This window comes from Pyxicephalus adspersus, chromosome 2 (assembly GCF_032062135.1).
Source record: "Pyxicephalus adspersus chromosome 2, UCB_Pads_2.0, whole genome shotgun sequence".
NCBI lineage: Eukaryota > Metazoa > Chordata > Amphibia > Anura > Pyxicephalidae > Pyxicephalus > Pyxicephalus adspersus.
The window spans coordinates 32,147,135-32,165,817 of NC_092859.1; the positions used below are offsets into that span (position 1 = coordinate 32,147,135).

An 18,683-nucleotide genomic window follows, 5' to 3' on the forward strand; every position below is an offset into this window, starting at 1 on the left:
AAACCCCTCTACACACACTTTAGAGTTGAAAAGGCTAATTTCTATCATCTATGCAGCCTGTGTATTGTTCATCCTCTCACATCACAAGTTTGTCTGACACTAAATATTACACTATGGAGTCTCTAATGGATTGAAACAAACACAATGCCCTTGGTAGTCAGGCACATTGTGTTCATTGCCTAGGCTTTGTGTCACATGATGGGTGTACTGGAATAATGTCAATGTATTGAAATTGATGATGTGAGGTGGTAACGCAGCCGGGCGTGCCAGATATAGTTCATTTTCAGAATTCTTTGGAGGGGCCAAAAAAAGGACCTTGAGGGCCAGATTTGGCCCCCGGGTCAGAATTTGACACCCCTGCTCTAGCAGTTTTTTACTTTTTATTTCCACCAGTCTGTTCAGGTGCCACCATGAAAAATACCCCATACCTCCAGAAAGAAACACACACAGTGCTGCGCATCAAATTTACAAATGACACCCCACCCCTCGCTCCTAACAGAACAATTCAATTTTAGATTCATATCCCTCTTTTGAATTGCTGTATACCCAGAATATCACCAGTATCAGAAAAAAACTTGCTGTATGCTCAGCACCATCTAGTGGTTGATTTGAAGCCTTGCACCTATAGAGAGACAAGGGACACCAAGTTTCAATGCCCACGATTTATTAAAGCTCACTAAGGCTGCAAAAGATAACACTCATCAGTGAGCCTGGCTGATTTAGAAAACCTGGAGTGGATTTCTAAAAAAATCATTTGCCCTTTGTTAGTAAATGTTTTCAAACCAGGAGCAGATCCATTCCAGGTTTGCTGGATCACCCAGGTTCACTGAAAAAGTATGCTTTCCAGTCTTGGTGAGCTTTAGAAAATCAGGCCCAATGTGTTTTCGTATGACTCAGAGTTGCATGGACTTGGCTGCAGGGGATTACAGGAACTGTAAGTCAAGTGCCCAAATAAAAACAATGCTTTTAGTGGGATGATTTAGTTACTTTTTTTATTAAATAAAAGTTTTTTGGTAGGAAAGCAGTTATGATACAGCACTACATGTTAGTATACTAACTACTTATAGTGTTTCTTTATCTCTCCATGGTAAGAGCATTCATCACTCATATTGTTCACTATTGTTTATACAGGCAATGAAAGCATTCTTCTTCCCCACAGTGTTGCTGACCAGTGCAAGGAATGTTTCACATGACAAATCTCATATTACATGAGGAAAGAGGACTGGGATGGAAGCAAATGAAACAAACCTTTTTCAGGGTACTTGTAGAATTTTTTTTAGATCTCCCATGTATACAGGAGCAGTGTGACAAAATAAACCTGCTGCTCAGGTGGTGCCAGGCACAATGCAGTGGACAGAGGATAGGTTGTGTGTAAAATACCACATACAGTCATAATTAAATTACAAAACAAAATCACTTTTTTTGTTGTTTTAATAGTACAGCTGTCTCCATAAACTGATGGGTAAAACATTGTACATAAACAGAATTTAAGAAAAACATAATGTTGGTTTTTAAATAGTGCAGAAATTTCTGTCTGAAGTGCTTTTGTAGTGGATCTCTCCAACAGTTAAAGGAAGCGAATGCCGGCTCCAAACTGGACTCCATCACAAATCCTAAAGCAAAAAATACAAACATATTTACAATACTGAAGGAGAAATACAGACACTGTATATTTCCCAGAACAAATTATAGTGCAATGTTCAGATGTCATGCACAGAGATTGTAACACAACTCTGTCAAAGAATAGTAAAGATATAATTAAAAAGTAGGTGGGGAGAACTAATCAAAATGTCAAATGAGCTTTTACATGCCAACGGAAGTCTTAATTCCAAAAAAACTAATGTAATTTCTGTTGATGCTGCCATGACGGACTTTGTTTAGTGAATTTTAATTATCAGAATGACGTTCTGTTCCTGTTTTCCAATTGTGCTCCTACATTGTCATCCAGCCACACAGACCGATACTGTTCACCTGCTGGTCCCTACATCCCTACTGTATCCTGTAGTAACATACAGGCCAACAGATAAATTAATACAGAGCAGGGACTGAGGGCATCTGACACGGATGGAAGTGTAATAGATGTGGAAATTCTGCTGGTGGCTTTGCTCTGTAAGAAAACAAGGAATCACAGAACGAGTGGCAGGACAGGTGAGTATAGGTCTGAATTATAACTTTATCCAACACTAGTTAAAAAAATGGCTGAAGAATTAATTAAAACTTCTGCTGGATTGTCTTTCCCTTTTACTTTCAATTTCTGACTGGAAATAGGAAGGGGGTTATCAGTCCTCACTAAACCTGGAAGGTCCCGACAAAAAATTAAAACATTGTAAAAAGTTCTTTTTTTTTCACTGTCCTAAAAAAGTTTTGTTTTTTTTTGTCTTTCGGTCTGAGCTCAAAAGAAGTGAGGGCAATTTTCCTGGCAGGGACACAGCCAGCAAAATATAAAAGAAGTTTTAATCCTCCTGCACTGTATAGAAAATTAAATAGGTTGTAGGAGTTTTCTAAAGCATTAAAAACAAAATAAAATTGACTGCTCTCAAATTTCAGCCATGATAGGTCCCCTTTGAGGTGAAGCACTGAGCCCTAACTGAGTAAAGATATTCATGCCAACCACCAATAGCATTCCATTAGGTTGTTTTGTTTCCATAGAAAAAAAAAACAAATACAAGAAGCCACATTTTTTTCAATGCTCTTCTCACACAGACCTGTCTCCGCTCTGGACGCCCATAGGGATGCAGTAATTCAGTTCAAGTCTTGCAATGTTTCCTAGCCGGAGCACAATGCCTGCCCCATATGACCAGCGGATGCACTCTGCCAGCCTGCGGATGTGAGCCCTTGGACCTTCACCTGAGAGTAGAGGATGAGAAAACACAAAGCATGAGAGAGCTATTATCCAAAGTGCAGGACACACAACATTCCACCAAAAGAAAACTTTAGCCTTTTTTTATTTTTCTTACAGGAAATGAAATACACCTAAAGAAACTCTGTTGCATTGTTCATTGAAGGCAAAATGACAGGTTCTCTAGTAAAACTATTAACAAATCAACTTCTGCTCACCTTTCACATGCTCTGACTTCATTCATGAAAACTGAAGACTAATCCCATTGGAAATCTGGATAAAGATCTGGTTTATTTGGTTATGGGGGAGCGAATAGTCTTCTCCCAGGATGCAGTGCAAAGGCCAGAGGGAGCAAACACTGCCACTCAAATGGGAGCATTGACCAAGCAAGAATGAGACAACTTCAACTGCTTATTGTAGGCACTGAGAACTACTGAGAATGAGCTCAGTGCACATTCTACAGAGGGATGCAAACAGGTACATTGGTTTTATTGCAAAAGAGGAATATCTCTTGCAAAATAAATAATAATTGTTGCATTTCAAAATTGTGCTCCATTTTAATACAAACAATTCACACAGTTCAATATTTTTTTTTTGGAGGGGGGGCATACTTATAGCACAATGATTTACATACATACCATAATTTAGGTTGCAGAGGTTTCCAGCATTAAGGAAAAAGTGGGTCCTGAAAAGATCACCAAAACCGCCACGTCCGGGACGGAAGGGTAGTGGGGTATAGAGATGAATACCACCAGCCCAGTATGCTTCACCACCAAGATAGTCACCTATAAGGACAACAAAATCCATGACTGAGGGTCACAATTACAAATCCATAATGGACTGCTAAATCTGTAGCTAAAGTATACACTGCAAGTATAAAAAAGCAAGTTACAGAGATCAGCAATATTAGAAAAACAAACACCAATTAACCGAATTGTACTATACAATTATATCTCAAACAGCTTTTGTACATAGTGAAACCTATGCAAATACTTTACAATTAAATATGCTTACCTTCACTCTGGGGTCCAATACTGTACATGCTAAATCCACGCACGCTTGTTGGTCCTCCCAAATAAAACCTTTCATTCACAAAATTCAAAAGAAATCCAAGATTAAAACAACAAAATGTTTTTTTTTTTTATTCCTAATCAAGAAATTAAATCTGTTGGACTTACCGATCAGCGATGCTGGAGGGTTTATCTCCTAATGGAACCAACATTCCACCCCACAAAGAAGTAGAAAGCACCTGGTAAAGTAAAGCCCCAAATATGGTTCACTTAAGTCAAGAAAATTTGGAATGTTACATTATATGTTATAACGTATTTTAATAAATGTTATCAATGAAAAACTACTTTTAGATGGCTAGTCATTCCTCTGCAGACTTTTTCTGCATTCTAGGACAAACTAACTTAGGGGATATTACTTCATAAACAACAATAATTTCTACTGGGCTACTAGAATAGGACGCTGACATGGTTAATGTTAACAATCATAATATTTGCAATATTGTTTGGCTGCTTTTTGGCAAAGATTACAAAAAATAAAAAAACGTGTTAACTAGTCATTTTGAACGTGTGCTCATGAGTTGGATGAAGAATTTAATAAAGCTGAAGGTTAATCTGCTTATATTTTGCCTTCCCTGATTCACTCATTTTTAACCTTATCAACAAGGTCATGACATTTTTAATTAAAACTTTTCTGGTTTTATTATATAGCTAATTTTAGACTGACTATGTCTGTGTGCTTTACAATGCAATGCAGACAGGCTGTGGTTGGTGAGAGGAACAATCAGGGTGCAGTAAATAGTTTTCTGAAATCATTACAGGACCCTGCCTCATCACTCACCCCTGATGAAAACAGTGGTCTGGCTCTTAGGAGTTATGCAAATATATAAATGAGGGTGGATTTCAGTCTGGAGTAGTGTAGGTTCCTAGGCAAGTGCATTTGCATGCAGACTGCCCTGGGTAATACCCACATGGGATGCTGAGCCTACATGAATAGGAAATCTGAAATACAACGAAATAAAAGGAGCAAGAAACAGTTTGCAATAAATGTGCTAGATCCTCCATCCAGGAAATGAGACAGGTTGTATCTGACCTAATGTGGCTTGTAATGCACTTTGCATTTTGTTTCTTTGGATTCTGGTTTCTGCAAATTTCACCATAACCTATTAATATCCTCCTATATTGCTGAGAAGACCTATTGTATTAAAGAGGAACTAAACTCATTGGTGGGTGGTAAGCTTCCACCATAATGCTAAGCATACCTGCTGATTATGGCACATACCTACCTTGTGCTGTCCTCCCGCAGTGATGGGCACCGCCATTTTCCCTGACTTCCTTGGAGACAGTGATCCTGTTCATTGACTGGATGATGTAACTCCTGCACATGAACAGGACCTACATTATCCCTGGTGGTGGTGCCGCATGCAGAGCCATAGAACAGATACTAATCTGTACTAGTACTACCCTCCTCCTGGTGTTTATTTATTTTCTTGGTTTAGGTCCACTTTAAGGACATTTTTCTTACATCTTGGAATGATGAGAATCAAAAAGCCTGAAACAGTCCAAATATTTTACAGCCATGTACCCAATCTATATAAAATAGTATTCGTGCTAACAGCAGATGTACATCTGACCCAGCAGCCATACAAGTGATCTTTATTCCACTGCCCACTGTCTTAGCAAACAACAAAATCTTTGTTTTCTGGATCATTGAGGAGATTGTCTTTATTGATCTATAAAGTGAACTTACAGAGTCCCAAGCGAGCCGTTTGTTCAACTGCAGTTCAAAGTCTTCCTTTAAGAAGCTGACATCTCCTCCTGTGTACCCGGCTAGCTCCTGTAAGACACAAATTGAATGACTAGAAATACAGACCACTTAGACAAACAATACAGCCATTGTTGAACATAAACATATTTGTGTACACTTTCTACATCTGTCTAATGAACAAACTGTAAACATGGGAATACTATCTGTTTGTCAATGCCCTCTACAGGTTTTTGTTGGTTTCCTCCGAATGTCCTAGTTTTCTCACCAAATCTACAATAGTTGCATATACAACTGTCTGCTTATTGGTGCAGCTTTACTGTACAGGAATATTTTCCAATTTTTTAGCTGGGGGATTTACTTTTCTCTTCTGTAACAGCTTAGAATCCAAAAGTACTGCATGTGCAGTGCTTTTAGGGACAGGTCAGAATTAAAGAGGATCACATTTCTTATGTGAGCACAGGAATATATTATTTTGTCAAAAGAAAAGACCTATTGAGACATGACCATCACATCCACACTATAGCCAAAGTATGTGCACACCTCTCTAATTTATTGGGTTTAGGAGTTTCCCATGAAGGGTACTACTAAAGTTACAGCACACAGACATTTTGCACTTCCAACCTTGTGGTAACAGTTTAGTCCTGTTCTGTTTCAGCATGACTGTACCCACGTGCACAAAGCTAGCCTAGAGCACTAAACCAAGTCTTCTTATTCAACATTTGTACCTGACATCACAAATGTTCTTCTGACTGAATGGGCACACATTCCAACAGACACACTCCAATTTCTTGTGTAAGGTGATTGTAGCTATATTAGTGCACTTGCAACAACAGAGTTAGGAACCATTGGCATAACTTTTTTTTTTGCACTAACAGTAATTTATTATAACCTATGCCTCTCTTACTCATAATACTACTCTCCTTAATGCCATCCGAACACCTTCTTGTCCTGAAATAATTTATACGATTTGCTAATGATAGAAGTTGATATATATATATATATATATATATATATATATATATACACACACACACAAATGTATACATATTTTTTTACAACCTTTATAGGACAATTTCCTATACCAACTTTCCAGCTTCTCAACTTTTGCTGAACACCCTCAATACCTAAGCTTTCCCAAGCACCGCCAATGTGAGGTGACATGTAAGATTTTACCCTTTAAATAATATATGATGTTTGATATTATACTACAATGGACATACTCTTTCTTGATGATCTGTTTGTATTACCTGGATGCACCGTCATTCATACAGTTCACATATGGATGTGTCTCCTCTAGTAACCTCCCCTGAGGATTCATTATATAGGCAAACATGTTGGGCAACAAGACCTTTTACTTTTTTGTGTATAGACAACACAAAATTTATTACAACATAACTTTAAATGTAACAAATTTAAACTGTGTAGTAGAGTTTATACTAGTGTCTGAAAAGTCCTCTTATCTTAAACTCATCGAGAACACTGGTTTGAGTTTCTGTCTCTTTATATTTTAGAAAATAAGGGGTTGGCATACATATTACAAAAACATATTGAGGGATTGAACTAGTCTTCCCTTCCTTTATTTACAACTCTTTTGGCCATACAGTGAATAGTATTCCTGCCTTCGACATTCTTGGAGAAATATCTGTCTTTGGCCAGCCTATTAGTTACAAAATACAATGTATGGATTATAAAGGTTACCTGATTAATTTTCAGTAAGGCACCTCTTTTAGGCAGGATCGAAGAATTGCGGCTATCAATAACCATTGTATGCTGGAAAAAGCAATATAGATGAAAAATTATTAAAGTTTTGGTCCGAGGTACTTGTCCATCATTCTCATATGCATAAACTACCCATGAAATCCAGATGATTAAGGCTAGGTGTGTGCTCTTGCCTTGGATTTTAGCTTTAAGGAGAAATTTTCAGTAGAGCAACTAAACCATATCGCTACATCACATAATGCTGCAATATACAGTGTACCTAAATCTTCAGCAATTAACTTTTTTTTGCTCCCATTTGACCTCGTAATGTACAGTTTCACGTGCCATGCTATATGTTTGGGAAGTACTATAATATCAGTTACATTATTCCCAGCTTTCTATAAGGACTACAAAACACCCCCAATGTAGTCATAATAGATGTTTTTATATCCTAAGGTGACAACACGTCCACGGGATGATGACTTACCGCTAGAGAGGACTTCAGAGAGTGTCCACTCTCCTCTCGTATGGCAAAGGATGCTGTTCGGGCCAAGCAGCCAAGTTCTCTCCAAACTCCCTCCCACTTCAAGGTGTGACTGGTCTTCCATATTGGGAACTGATCAAAGAAACAGGACTTTAGAAATAACAAAGAGGCAGCCAGATGAAGGTTCAGCAAAACCAATTAAAGAGAATCTGTCAGAATACTGCTCTGCAGTGGATGACTGTACAGTGAAAAATGTACACAAAGCATAGTCAAAAGACAGAAGGAGCCTCTTTACCTGTATGAGGCTTTTCCCATTTAAATTCGAGCACACACTTATTACTGTGCCATATTTGTTTTTAAAGGGTCAATGCACCTTTAAGAAAGGATCTTCATGCATGCTTCCCTGTAATGAGCTACAAACTCAGAATAACTATACAGATACATAGAGCCTACTTCAGTATTCCTATTCCAAAAAAAATATTCTGGAATATGCATAGTAAACAAAGATGAACTCCAGGCTTTCCTGTGGCTCATCTCCTGTACTAAGTTTGCATAATCTGATTCACTGCACACCAAGCTTCTCACAGTGTGAATCAGAAACTGCTGCTAATCAGAGCCAACTGCATTACCTGGCATCACCAAGCCTTTTTTCTTGGCGTCCCTTTGGGTAGCCCCTTCGATACGCTGGCGGACAGGATTATGTCTGCATGAAAACATAGCCAATCTAGGAACTTTACCTCCTCAAAACAAAAAGCAGCCTAATAAAATTATTTTCTTTCCAAGACCCCACATCTTGAATTTAGGCTGAAGACTTGAGAAATTATGGCAGGATGTTATTAAATCCTCTGGATACCTTAGTGTACATTAAACATGTGTTTTTAGTCCTACAAACCAAATCCCTTCAAATCCCTAATAGTCACGGGGATTACCTGTGGTTTACCTGCAACTGTTCTTTTCCCTTATTACAGACTTATTATGCCTTTTTCTGAACTGCAGAAATTGGTGGCAGAACTTTGCTTCCTCATGTCAATAGATTGCGATTGACATTGTGCGTGGCTATGGACTTTGTAAGTACGTAATATGTTGGCGCTATATAAATACTGTATATTAATAATAAAAATGATAATGTCAGTATTAGCCCTCTGATGACTCCACCTTCTCTCCAGTAAGGAGAACAGGTAGAAAGTTCTGCACCATGTGGGTGTATAGACACTTAGCAGAGTAGCAGGACTTATCAGAGCTACTCCTCTTATTTTTGATTTGAGGACTGATAAGGCAGCACCATAGACCAGTGTTTCCCAACCTTTCTTAGTCGCGGCACGTATTTTACAATTAGAAAAATCCCACGGAACACCACCAAAAAGTCAGACATGTAAATTACCTACCTGCTGCCATCTAGTGGAAGAGTTTTTTTTGGTTCTGCCTATCACTATACATCGCTGGTATAGACAAATGAAGACAAATTTTTTGCAGTAAATAAATAAATAAATTATTTTGAGACCAATTAACTGAAATTGGATAATTTCCCACGGTACACCCGAAGATCTCTCAAGGCACACTAGTGTGCCGCGGAACAGCGGTTGAAAAACACTGCCATAGACGACAGAATCAATAAGGCAGAAGCACAGAAATCCCTACACTGCAGGTTCCCAAGTACAGCTATACCTATCACAAGTATCAGTTTACCGTCAAGTATGCAAACCATTAACTGACTGTGGTTGTGTTAAATGATAAACTGTCCTATATAAAAGAAGCACACATTTACTTACATTAAACTCTGCAGATACGCCACGATCTGTCTCTCTCAAGGAACTCCATGGGAATTGGCCAGTTACTTTGTACAAATTGAGGCAGAAACTGCAGGAAAAAAACATATTAGAAATGTACAGTAAACTTGTTGCTGTAAACTTTGCCTTTCAAAAAGTTTTATTTCTAAATGTATTACCAAACTAAAAACTGTAACACCTTGATAGATATTTTTAATCTTATGGAATAGACTGGAACAAAGATAAACAAAAGAGTAGTAACCCAGAGCATCCAGATTCCAGAATAATCAGGTAAGTGAAAGACAAATGGGGAAGGTTAAAATTGACTGTAATAAGTCAGTATAGCAGCCCACACACATTCCCCACTCTGCAATGCAATGTTGGCCTTCTTTCAGGTTGACCAGCGCTTCACATCATTTAATGCACTAGCTGCATAGAGCCTGGTTTTGGTCTCTGCACTAAACATAACCCATCCAGTGCTGTAGAAGAGGAAATGTGACCTTGTCTGAATGAGCCGATGACCCATGGACAAAGAGGTATGTACAAAGCAAAGCTGTATAAAAGTATTGCATTAAGGGAAGGGGGGAGCAATTTGGAGCTCGGATTGAATTATCATGTCCCAAAAGTTTTGTAAACAAAACTTTATTTACTTTCTCTCGAAGTTCCCAACTTGAGGTTTAAAGAATGATAAGCCATAGGAGGTCTCTTTGGTTCCATAGGAAAACTGGAAAGTCATTTTTTCTGCTCGACCGAAGAGATTCGGAAGTTTCAGCCCCAGAACCTACAAGAGATTAAAAGACATGCGTGTAATCCATTCCTAAGAATATATGATGTGAAACAATTTTAAAAAGAAAAAAACACAAAAGTGTTTTTTGGCTTTGAAATATGTTCATACAATGTCAACAAATATAGCTGCCATTTATCTTTTTATAACCATTTAGTAGATGTCCCTACCATACTGCCTTCATTGTTTCCAACCATTGTATTATAACTTCCAGTTAACCTCCGCAGCTCCCTGACCTCAAAGGTGACATCCAAGCCATTTGGAAGAGCATCATCACCTAGGAAACCAAAAAAAACTCAATAAATATATTTGATTATAAGTTCTAGCCAGCAGTACCAATTTTGAAAATGAAATACAAAGTACTAAAAAATAATTTTTTCTCTGTGAATATAAAAACATCTGTCCATATCTATTAGCATAATTTAATAAAAAGTAACTGCAGAAAGCACAACTGTAGGGAACAGTATATCACACTTATAAAGAAGGGTGTGCCTGTTACACAGCTATTCATGCAAATAGTAATGGAGGCAGGAAATATTATGAGGTGGAACCTTCAGTCTTGCAGTTGTATTGACTGCTTTACTGTACTAAAGTTATTGACTCTAATTTCTCTACATATTTTGAGCTTCTAGCAAGGTGCACCAGAAGCTGCAGCAAGTGAGATAAAACCTGCCTCATTTATTGGCTGAGGGACAACCAGCACCAACCCCTTTCATTCTTAGTCTAAAATACCCTCAACTCTTCCTTTCTTTCAATCATGGAGCCACAGAACACTTTAAGTATTACCAAGGGTGATCTGCATGCAAATGCATACTGCCTGGGAAAGCTCACTATTCCAGACTGACAGCCAGCTATTGAAGCATTTTGAAATTTGCTTTTTTAGGTTGCATGGAGAAGTAAAGACATCTAGTAATGATATTACTGGGTAGAACATAAGTTAAATAATGAAAAAGACTTTATTTAAAAATTCCATTAACTTTTTTTTTTATGTAGAAGGGAAACAAAGGTACCAGATAAGGCACATTTTAACTGTCAGTTTTAAAGTTTAAGACTATTTAAAAAATCAATAAAAATTAAAAATTTAAGACATATACTTTAATTACCATCTAATGGCCGAGCAGTTTAGATCTCTAAATATAAAAAGAAACAATTCATCTTGACTGCATCATTTACCAATTTAGAAAAAATGTAAAACTTCCCTGCACACTAGAGAGAAGAAAGCCCCAGAGAAAAGAAGCTTTTGTTGTTCCAAAACCTTACAAATAGCTAAGGCACCAACCACAAACAATTTCACAGTAAGAGAACTTGTGGTTATCTGGTCAGTTTAGTTTCCAATGGGATCTAATGATGTTCTTACCTTCACAGGTATCGATCAAAACCTCAACTTGTCGAAATATCCCCAAACGAAGAAGCTTCTCTCTGGCTTCATGGGATCTCCTCATTACCTAAAAAACAAAACATATTCCCAATAATTTAGAGAGGATAATAAAAATAAATTGCTGTTCTGAATGCAGACATAAAGTCTGACTACAGCTGTACCAAGTGAGGAGAAAGGCTTAAAAAAAATTTAACCTACCAACAAAGTAAAAGGAAATCCATCAGCAATCCCATGACATGAAGGTGAAATTGTTTGTCTCTCACACCATCTTCTACCCACAAAAAGAACATTGATTTCTCAGACATTTACCTGACATACATTGCCATCAGACTGAATTTGATAGGCCAAAGAGGTGGAGAGATCAGGATAGGACAATCTTGGTAAAATTTTTACGAAATGTTTTGTAAAAACTTTCATCCCTGGAATAAGGGGCAGGGTATAGCAGTTTTTTTTTAATAATTTTTACTGTTTTAAAAACAATTTAACACACAACTAAACTTAACATACAATCAACAAGTAGTAAAACTGTTTCCCATTTTTTTTTTATATTTTTCATATTCTATGACTGGTCCTTTAACTGTACAGAGCTTGTAAATAGACCCCCTCAACTGTGAAGGCTTCAACATACCTAAAAACTATGAAGGCAAAAGTTATTTAGTGAGTCTAGTAGCAGACGGCACTGTTCAAGCAGATGATGGATTCAAACCATAAAGCTACTGAGGTAAGTTCATAGCCGAACCTTAAATAAAGATTTGGCAGCCATGCTGGAAACATTTGAATTTTGAGTGGTCCCCATTTAATTTTTTTGGGTACAGGAACACAAAAGTGCCAATGGCTCAGCTGGGGGGGGGACAGGTACAGAATCAGTGGGGAGATGAACCCCAAGAATAGGCATCTGGAGGGTTTGGATAGCATTAGCATTGGCCTGGTCTGCTGGAAACTTTTGTGCAGGCCTCAAACTGCTTATATTCTGGAACTGAGTTCATGGGTGAGCATTTGAAAGAGTGAATCTTCCCTGGGGTCCATATTGGCTGGATGTTACAGTTACAGGTTTGGAAGGTCAACTTCAGTTTTAGAAACTTCAACCAGAGATAGCAGGCAAAGACCTGCTGTATCAGTGCTCTCCTTCTCCTGTGAGCTGCCTTTGTCTGGTGCCCAAAACATGTAAGAATGGCAGCAATGTGAAACGCAGTACAGTTTGATAGGAGTGGGGTGGGGAGACGGTTTCTGCCAATCAGATGCTGGATTCTATAAGCGCCAAGAAAAAGCAACTGGTTTACGGGTAAGAATGTGGTCCAGTAAGAGGCTTAGGGGATGCTTTCAGTGGCATTTCTTCCTGTTTACTGAGCCTAGCTGGATGTCAGAGAGTTGTCAATGTAAACACAGATAGATAGCTGCAGCATGACAAGAATTAGAGATATTGAATACTGTCATGCAGGTTTACCAAGCATAGTCTAACCCTTTCCTTTGCCTTCCCTCTTTTATCAACCATTAAATACTAAAGCAGAATTAAATGACATAAAAGGAACCCAAAAAAAAGTTTTTAAAAAATTGCATACGTACATCAATAAGGTTCTTCGCTTTAAAAACATCACTAATTTCAGGCATGATAAGGTCATCCTTTGTTCTTCCGAGACCCTCTAAGTGCACACGTTGCACCACAACCTGAAAGACAGAGGTAATTGTTAAAAGTGGTAAAATAAAATGTTTTTGTTTTTCTTAGTAAACCATTTACTTGCCCCTTATTTTTTTTATAAAGGATGGCACATTCACTTTCCACTTTATAGTACAGTGCAGACTTTCCTTCTCACACAGGACACTCAAAGGCGATACATAGTTATAAAAGTTACAGACTGGTTCCCTTGTGCACCTTGTGGTTTGTTCTGCCATACCTTACATCATTACAGGATATAGTAGTGACACAGGTGTCAGTGAATAAATCCCAATGACCAGAAGGAGACAAGACATTAGACACTCCCAATGCATTAGATCTTAATGATTCCTCTGAAAGCTATGACATGTGAAGATCAGCAGTGGTGATGTCACCTGAGTTTGTTGAAGTGTTAAAATTCAGGACCATTTTTTTTAATTTCTTTTTGAAATCACCTTTGCCAGTGAATTGATTTTAAGGGGTAAGAATATAAAACAAAAACCTTGAATTTTAATGATAGGCCCCTTAAGATCTTTTCTTTACAAGCAGTTTTTTTTTTTATTCTACCAACACAGTTGCTTCACAAAGTTTCTATTTTAAATGGTATCATTATCTCGTGTTAATCCATATTGCTTCTATAATGTATAAATGCTTACATCTTTGTTTTCCAAAATTTCTTGCCTTTTCTGAGGCTCCACCTCTACCAGATCACCATCATCGCCAGCATTTCCAAAATCTGGTCCATCCATAGGAAGGGGATCCAGACTCTAAAGATAAAAGGACAACGAGTAATTATATGAAAATGAGTACCAACATATCATTTACTTACTTATCACATAGATAAACCACTAAACCACTCGAAGCAGTGCACAGAAGACCTCAACAAATACACCCTAACAACCCCCCACCCCCAATGGGGCTAGCTTAGAAGAGAAATAAATCCCATTAAGACATAAAAAGAATATTTATTTAAGCAGCTTAGTATCGGTTATTGTGCAATTTGCCTGCAAAAATGTTAGCAATAATCTTTGGGTTGATGTTGTGACCAAAGCTAGTTTTAGTTTTGTACAATAACGTGTCAGTATAGTGTCTGCCATTTTTTCTCTGTTGTGCATCAACAGCAAGCATTTCTTTAGGAAATTGAACCTCGGAACGGTCACAGAACATTGGATGTGTTTACAGCTGTTAATTTAATATGCAGAGTGCATACTGAAAAAAAATGTTTATAAATGAAAGAAGCTATAGATTAGCAACTCTAAATATTAAAGAATTTTAATGAATGTTCCCCGCATGTGTTGCTGTACAGTGTGATCCTGATATGTCATATGTAAAGTGTTTTTGTCATTTAAAAAGAAATGAATAAATAAATCTGCTTGTAGGAATACAAAGTATTCACCAACAGGGTTGCAGCTTCCAGTGCCCCTTCAGGTTGCCAGCTCTACACACACACAAAGAATATTGTGGTCCTATCACAAGGCTCCAACCTGGGTGTGTGGAGGGGGCAATAGAAGCTGCTGCAGGTATGTGTAGGAACTGCTAAATACACACTAGGAGCAATTGTGGCAAAACTTTATAATTAGCATTAGAGTGAGGAAAGATTTGATAGATCAGTGTTCTATTGCTGTCTGTGTTTGTTTTTATTGTATTTACTGCCTATTAGATAACACAGAACATGCAATGATATATCTCCCAATTTCCTTTGAGGTTATAAAGGTCTCAATGAAAAACAAAGGAGTGAAAGTCTTAAAGGGGTGACATACACAGCAACAACAAAAAAAAAAGTTTTGAGGAAAAACTTTACTTGTCCAAAGTATTTGTTGCTGGTGATTCTGGTGAACAAAAATTGACGCGGCTAAAAGTTCCATATTAGATTGTAAGCTTTTTGGAGGCAGGGTCCTCCTTTGACTCTGGAATCTCTGTTAGTTGCTGGTGCAGAGTGCATCTGTGGCCAGCAACTAACAGAGAATCTAAACAAGTATAAGTCAAAGGAGGACCCTGCTTCCAAAAAGCTTACAACCTAATACAAAACTAAAAATCCCAGCAGCCCCAATGTTTAGATAGCTGGGTGCAACTCAAACAAAAGCTCGGTCATGGTGTTTCTCTTCTCATTCACTGATGCGCTTTCTGTCCTTGGCCAGAGTCCTTTATATTCTGTGAATGTCCAGTGATACGTCCAGGAAAGAAGGGGAAAGAGTACAAATAACAGCAACACATGGCTGAATGAGAGCTGAATGTTGGGAACAGTGAAGTGGCGGGTAATAGTAAAATGCCTGAGGTTTAACAGCAAGCCAATAGGAAAGAAGCATTTCTTCTAGCATCAGAGAGATTTCTTCTCACTTCCTGTTTGGTATCCAGCAGTGGAATGGAAGGGAAATCTACCATTAGGTCGTATTTTAAAAAAAGAGGACCTGTCATGAGTGAATTCTACATGCTGCCAGTGCAGACCGTCTATTTTTGCCAATTTACAGGGTGTCATGGTGAATGTTTAGAAGTGTCATGGTGTAAGAATGATGGATATACAGAATACTCAGGTAATGCCGTCAAGCTTGTCCAGGACTTATATTACCAGACAATGGCAGCCTTGTTACTTCTCACAGAATGTCTCCATGACTGCGGCTAGGCCTCTATCACCGCCATGGCATCATATGAGTGGCACACAGGGTACAGAGGATGCCAGGACTTCTCTATGGCTGCATGAGAGGTGTACCTAATAAACTGGCCAGTGTGTGTAGAAGAAACCTTTGGCTGCTATAGAAGAAGATTTCTATCCAGAAGTCAAAAGCGACATTAGAGAAAATTCCCAAAGCTAAAACCCAGCCGGGAATCAGTCACAGCTGGCGGGTGTGATCCACCCCCAAGCCATCCCGGCCTTCACCACACCGGCCCCCCGTATCCGCCCCCGGGGAAGGTCACCTCCTCTCCCTCTTTGTTCCTCACCCGGGCGTGCACCGTCCCCATGACTCCTGTGTATACCGAGCTCCGGCCGCCGCTCTGACCCCAAATGTAACCTCCACACAGCGACCGGACGCAGCCCTGTCACCCAGACCTGGACGCCGCCATGACACCTTGGCAGTCCACGCCCTCTGAGCGCTCTGATTGGACTTCAGTGACAGAGAGGAGGCTTGAGGCGGCCAATGGCGTTTCACGGAGCGTGACAGAAGTCACGTGACGGGCTGAAAGTGAATGTAGAGTAGAGAAATGTCATTATACTGAGACTTAATAATAATCATTCTGCAATGTAATTCAGGCAACAGTATTAATGTTTTTAATATATATATATATATATATATATATATAGTTCCTGCAGCTCTGTCACACAGTACTACCATGTCCAGTAGGTAAGAAGACCCAATTCTTTCATGCTGCAGTTTATAATTCTCCCCATACCCAGACTGCACAAGCAAGAACACTGTCTCTCTGTCATCAGTCAAAGCAGTAAATGTGTATGCAGGTTTCCTATTCCAGCTTTACCACTGGATGGACCTTCCCTGAAATTTAAAAATAAAAGAAAACCATTTGTTTTCATTATATAAATGTTATAGTGTAAAAGCTTTTATAATGTAAAGAATGTAGCGATAGGTTCCGTTTATCCTTCTAGCTCCAGGCAAGGAGACCCCATAGGGACAGAGCCAGGAAGTAGATGAGTAGATTGGGTGCCTCATACTTTTATTTCTGGGCCTCCATCCTGCATGGGCTAAGGCTGCTTGTGATGTGACAGCACTACAGGTACACCTGCTATGTATTTTGAACAAGCCACATGCTGGCACTGTACACATTTAAATCCTATCATGATATTCTCCTGGTTAAAAGTACCCAAGCACAGCCAACATAGGACTAGCTGAATGGAACTGCACACACAAAGCAGTCTAATATTGCCAGTAGAGGGTACATAAGTGATAAAAGAAATGCTGCACCCTAGGCTGTGGCCTAGTTGGCCCAGTGGGAAATCCAGCCCTGGTTGCAGGATTTAGTGTGTTACATTAAAGGGGGAAAGGTGCATGCCAACACCTGCACATTAATGAACTGCAAAGAATTGGCCTCAAGGCTTAGTGGCTGAAAAGTGTTTCGTAGTGGTTTGCAGAACTACAGCAAAAGTATAGCCAAAGTCTGTCTAAACCACTACTAAACACTTCTCCATACCTAGTGGTTGAAAGGGTTTTTCTGTTTTGGAACTCTTTGTAAAGTTTTCCCTGTTATCCGGGCATATACTAGAACAGTGGTCACCAACCTTTTGGAGCTCACAGACCACTATGACTGACGTCATGATGCCAGAACCCACCCACCCACTCTCCCATCGCAGGTCTGAGCCTGAGGAGTCCAGAGACACAACCCGCCCACTGCCCTGAGCTTGCAATCCATACGGGGGACATGGTCCACGGCTCCTTCTCCTGACCCCGCTAGGGGGTGCACCAATCAGGGCCGACCGGTGTAATGGAGAGATTTTCCATCACTTCCTGTTTTCTTGACAATGATTTACCCAGACAGGAAGTGAAAGTAAGTCTCCATACAGACTGGCTGGAATCTATTAGCTTTTATTGATGCGTGTGTCTTTTGCAGATTTTTTTTACTCTAGCTAATAAAACTTGTCAGCAAAAAGTGAGGGGAACAAACCTTACAACGGTCCTATTTCAAACTAGGTTCAAAAAATTGGCTTTATAAACACTTTAACATCTCACATATCATTGGATATATTCCTAGATCTACTGTCATGCTGGTAAACCTTAGAATTATTGTATTGTAAGGAGACAGATCAGATTTTGTGCATCCATAGACCAATGTATGACCAGTTTTAAAAGCAGCTCACATCCACAACCCAGAGAGTTAGCCCACTCTTTATGATTTAACAGATGGAGACTATGAGCATGATTTATTAAAGCTCTCAAAGGCTGGAGAGGATACACTTTAATCAGTGAAGCTGGTTGATCCAGCAAACCTGAAATGGATTTCTTTAAAAAGGTATTTGCTATTTTCTAGCAAATGTTTTGAATCCTGGACCAGATCTATTTTAGGTTTTCTAGATCACCCGTGTTCACTGATTATAGTGTATCCTCTCCAGCCGTTGAGAGCTTTAATAAATTAGGCCCCATGAGTAGGCCTAGAACAAAACGCAATATATAATCAACTCCTCCACTGGGGCGAACAGATTTCACGATGGTAGAAAAAAAACATTTTTTACAATTCAGCAAGGCCAACTGACTGTGTGTGTATATTTATCCTAACAATATGTAAAAATTATGCGTGTGTGTATTAGAATTTGATTTCTGCTTTAAACTTTCAAGAGAAAACACAGAATAAAACAAGACTTTAT

The 18,683-nt window shown here is 38.8% G+C and overlaps 1 protein-coding gene across 2 annotated transcripts; it reads right to left on the minus strand.

The window, feature by feature from the left end:
- Nucleotides 1-1,413: 1,413 nt before the first annotated feature.
- On the minus strand, nt 1,414-16,459 carry SAMM50 (SAMM50 sorting and assembly machinery component). 2 transcript variants are annotated; one of them, XM_072400298.1, is made up of 15 exons: nt 16,313-16,459; nt 14,032-14,142; nt 13,288-13,389; nt 11,704-11,791; nt 10,517-10,623; nt 10,213-10,343; nt 9,566-9,653; nt 7,800-7,928; nt 7,313-7,384; nt 5,597-5,683; nt 4,018-4,088; nt 3,854-3,921; nt 3,478-3,624; nt 2,706-2,847; nt 1,414-1,613 (listed from the first exon to the last, which is right to left on the minus strand). In XM_072400298.1, the coding sequence occupies exons 1-15, from the start codon at nt 16,331-16,333 to the stop codon at nt 1,568-1,570; spliced, it is 1,410 nt and encodes a 469-aa protein (XP_072256399.1). In that variant the 5' UTR covers nt 16,334-16,459; the 3' UTR covers nt 1,414-1,567. The 2 variants fall into 2 exon arrangements, with proteins under 2 accessions (XP_072256399.1, XP_072256398.1); XM_072400297.1 differs by having other exon boundaries at nt 16,289-16,440.
- Nucleotides 16,460-18,683: the final 2,224 nt, after the last annotated feature.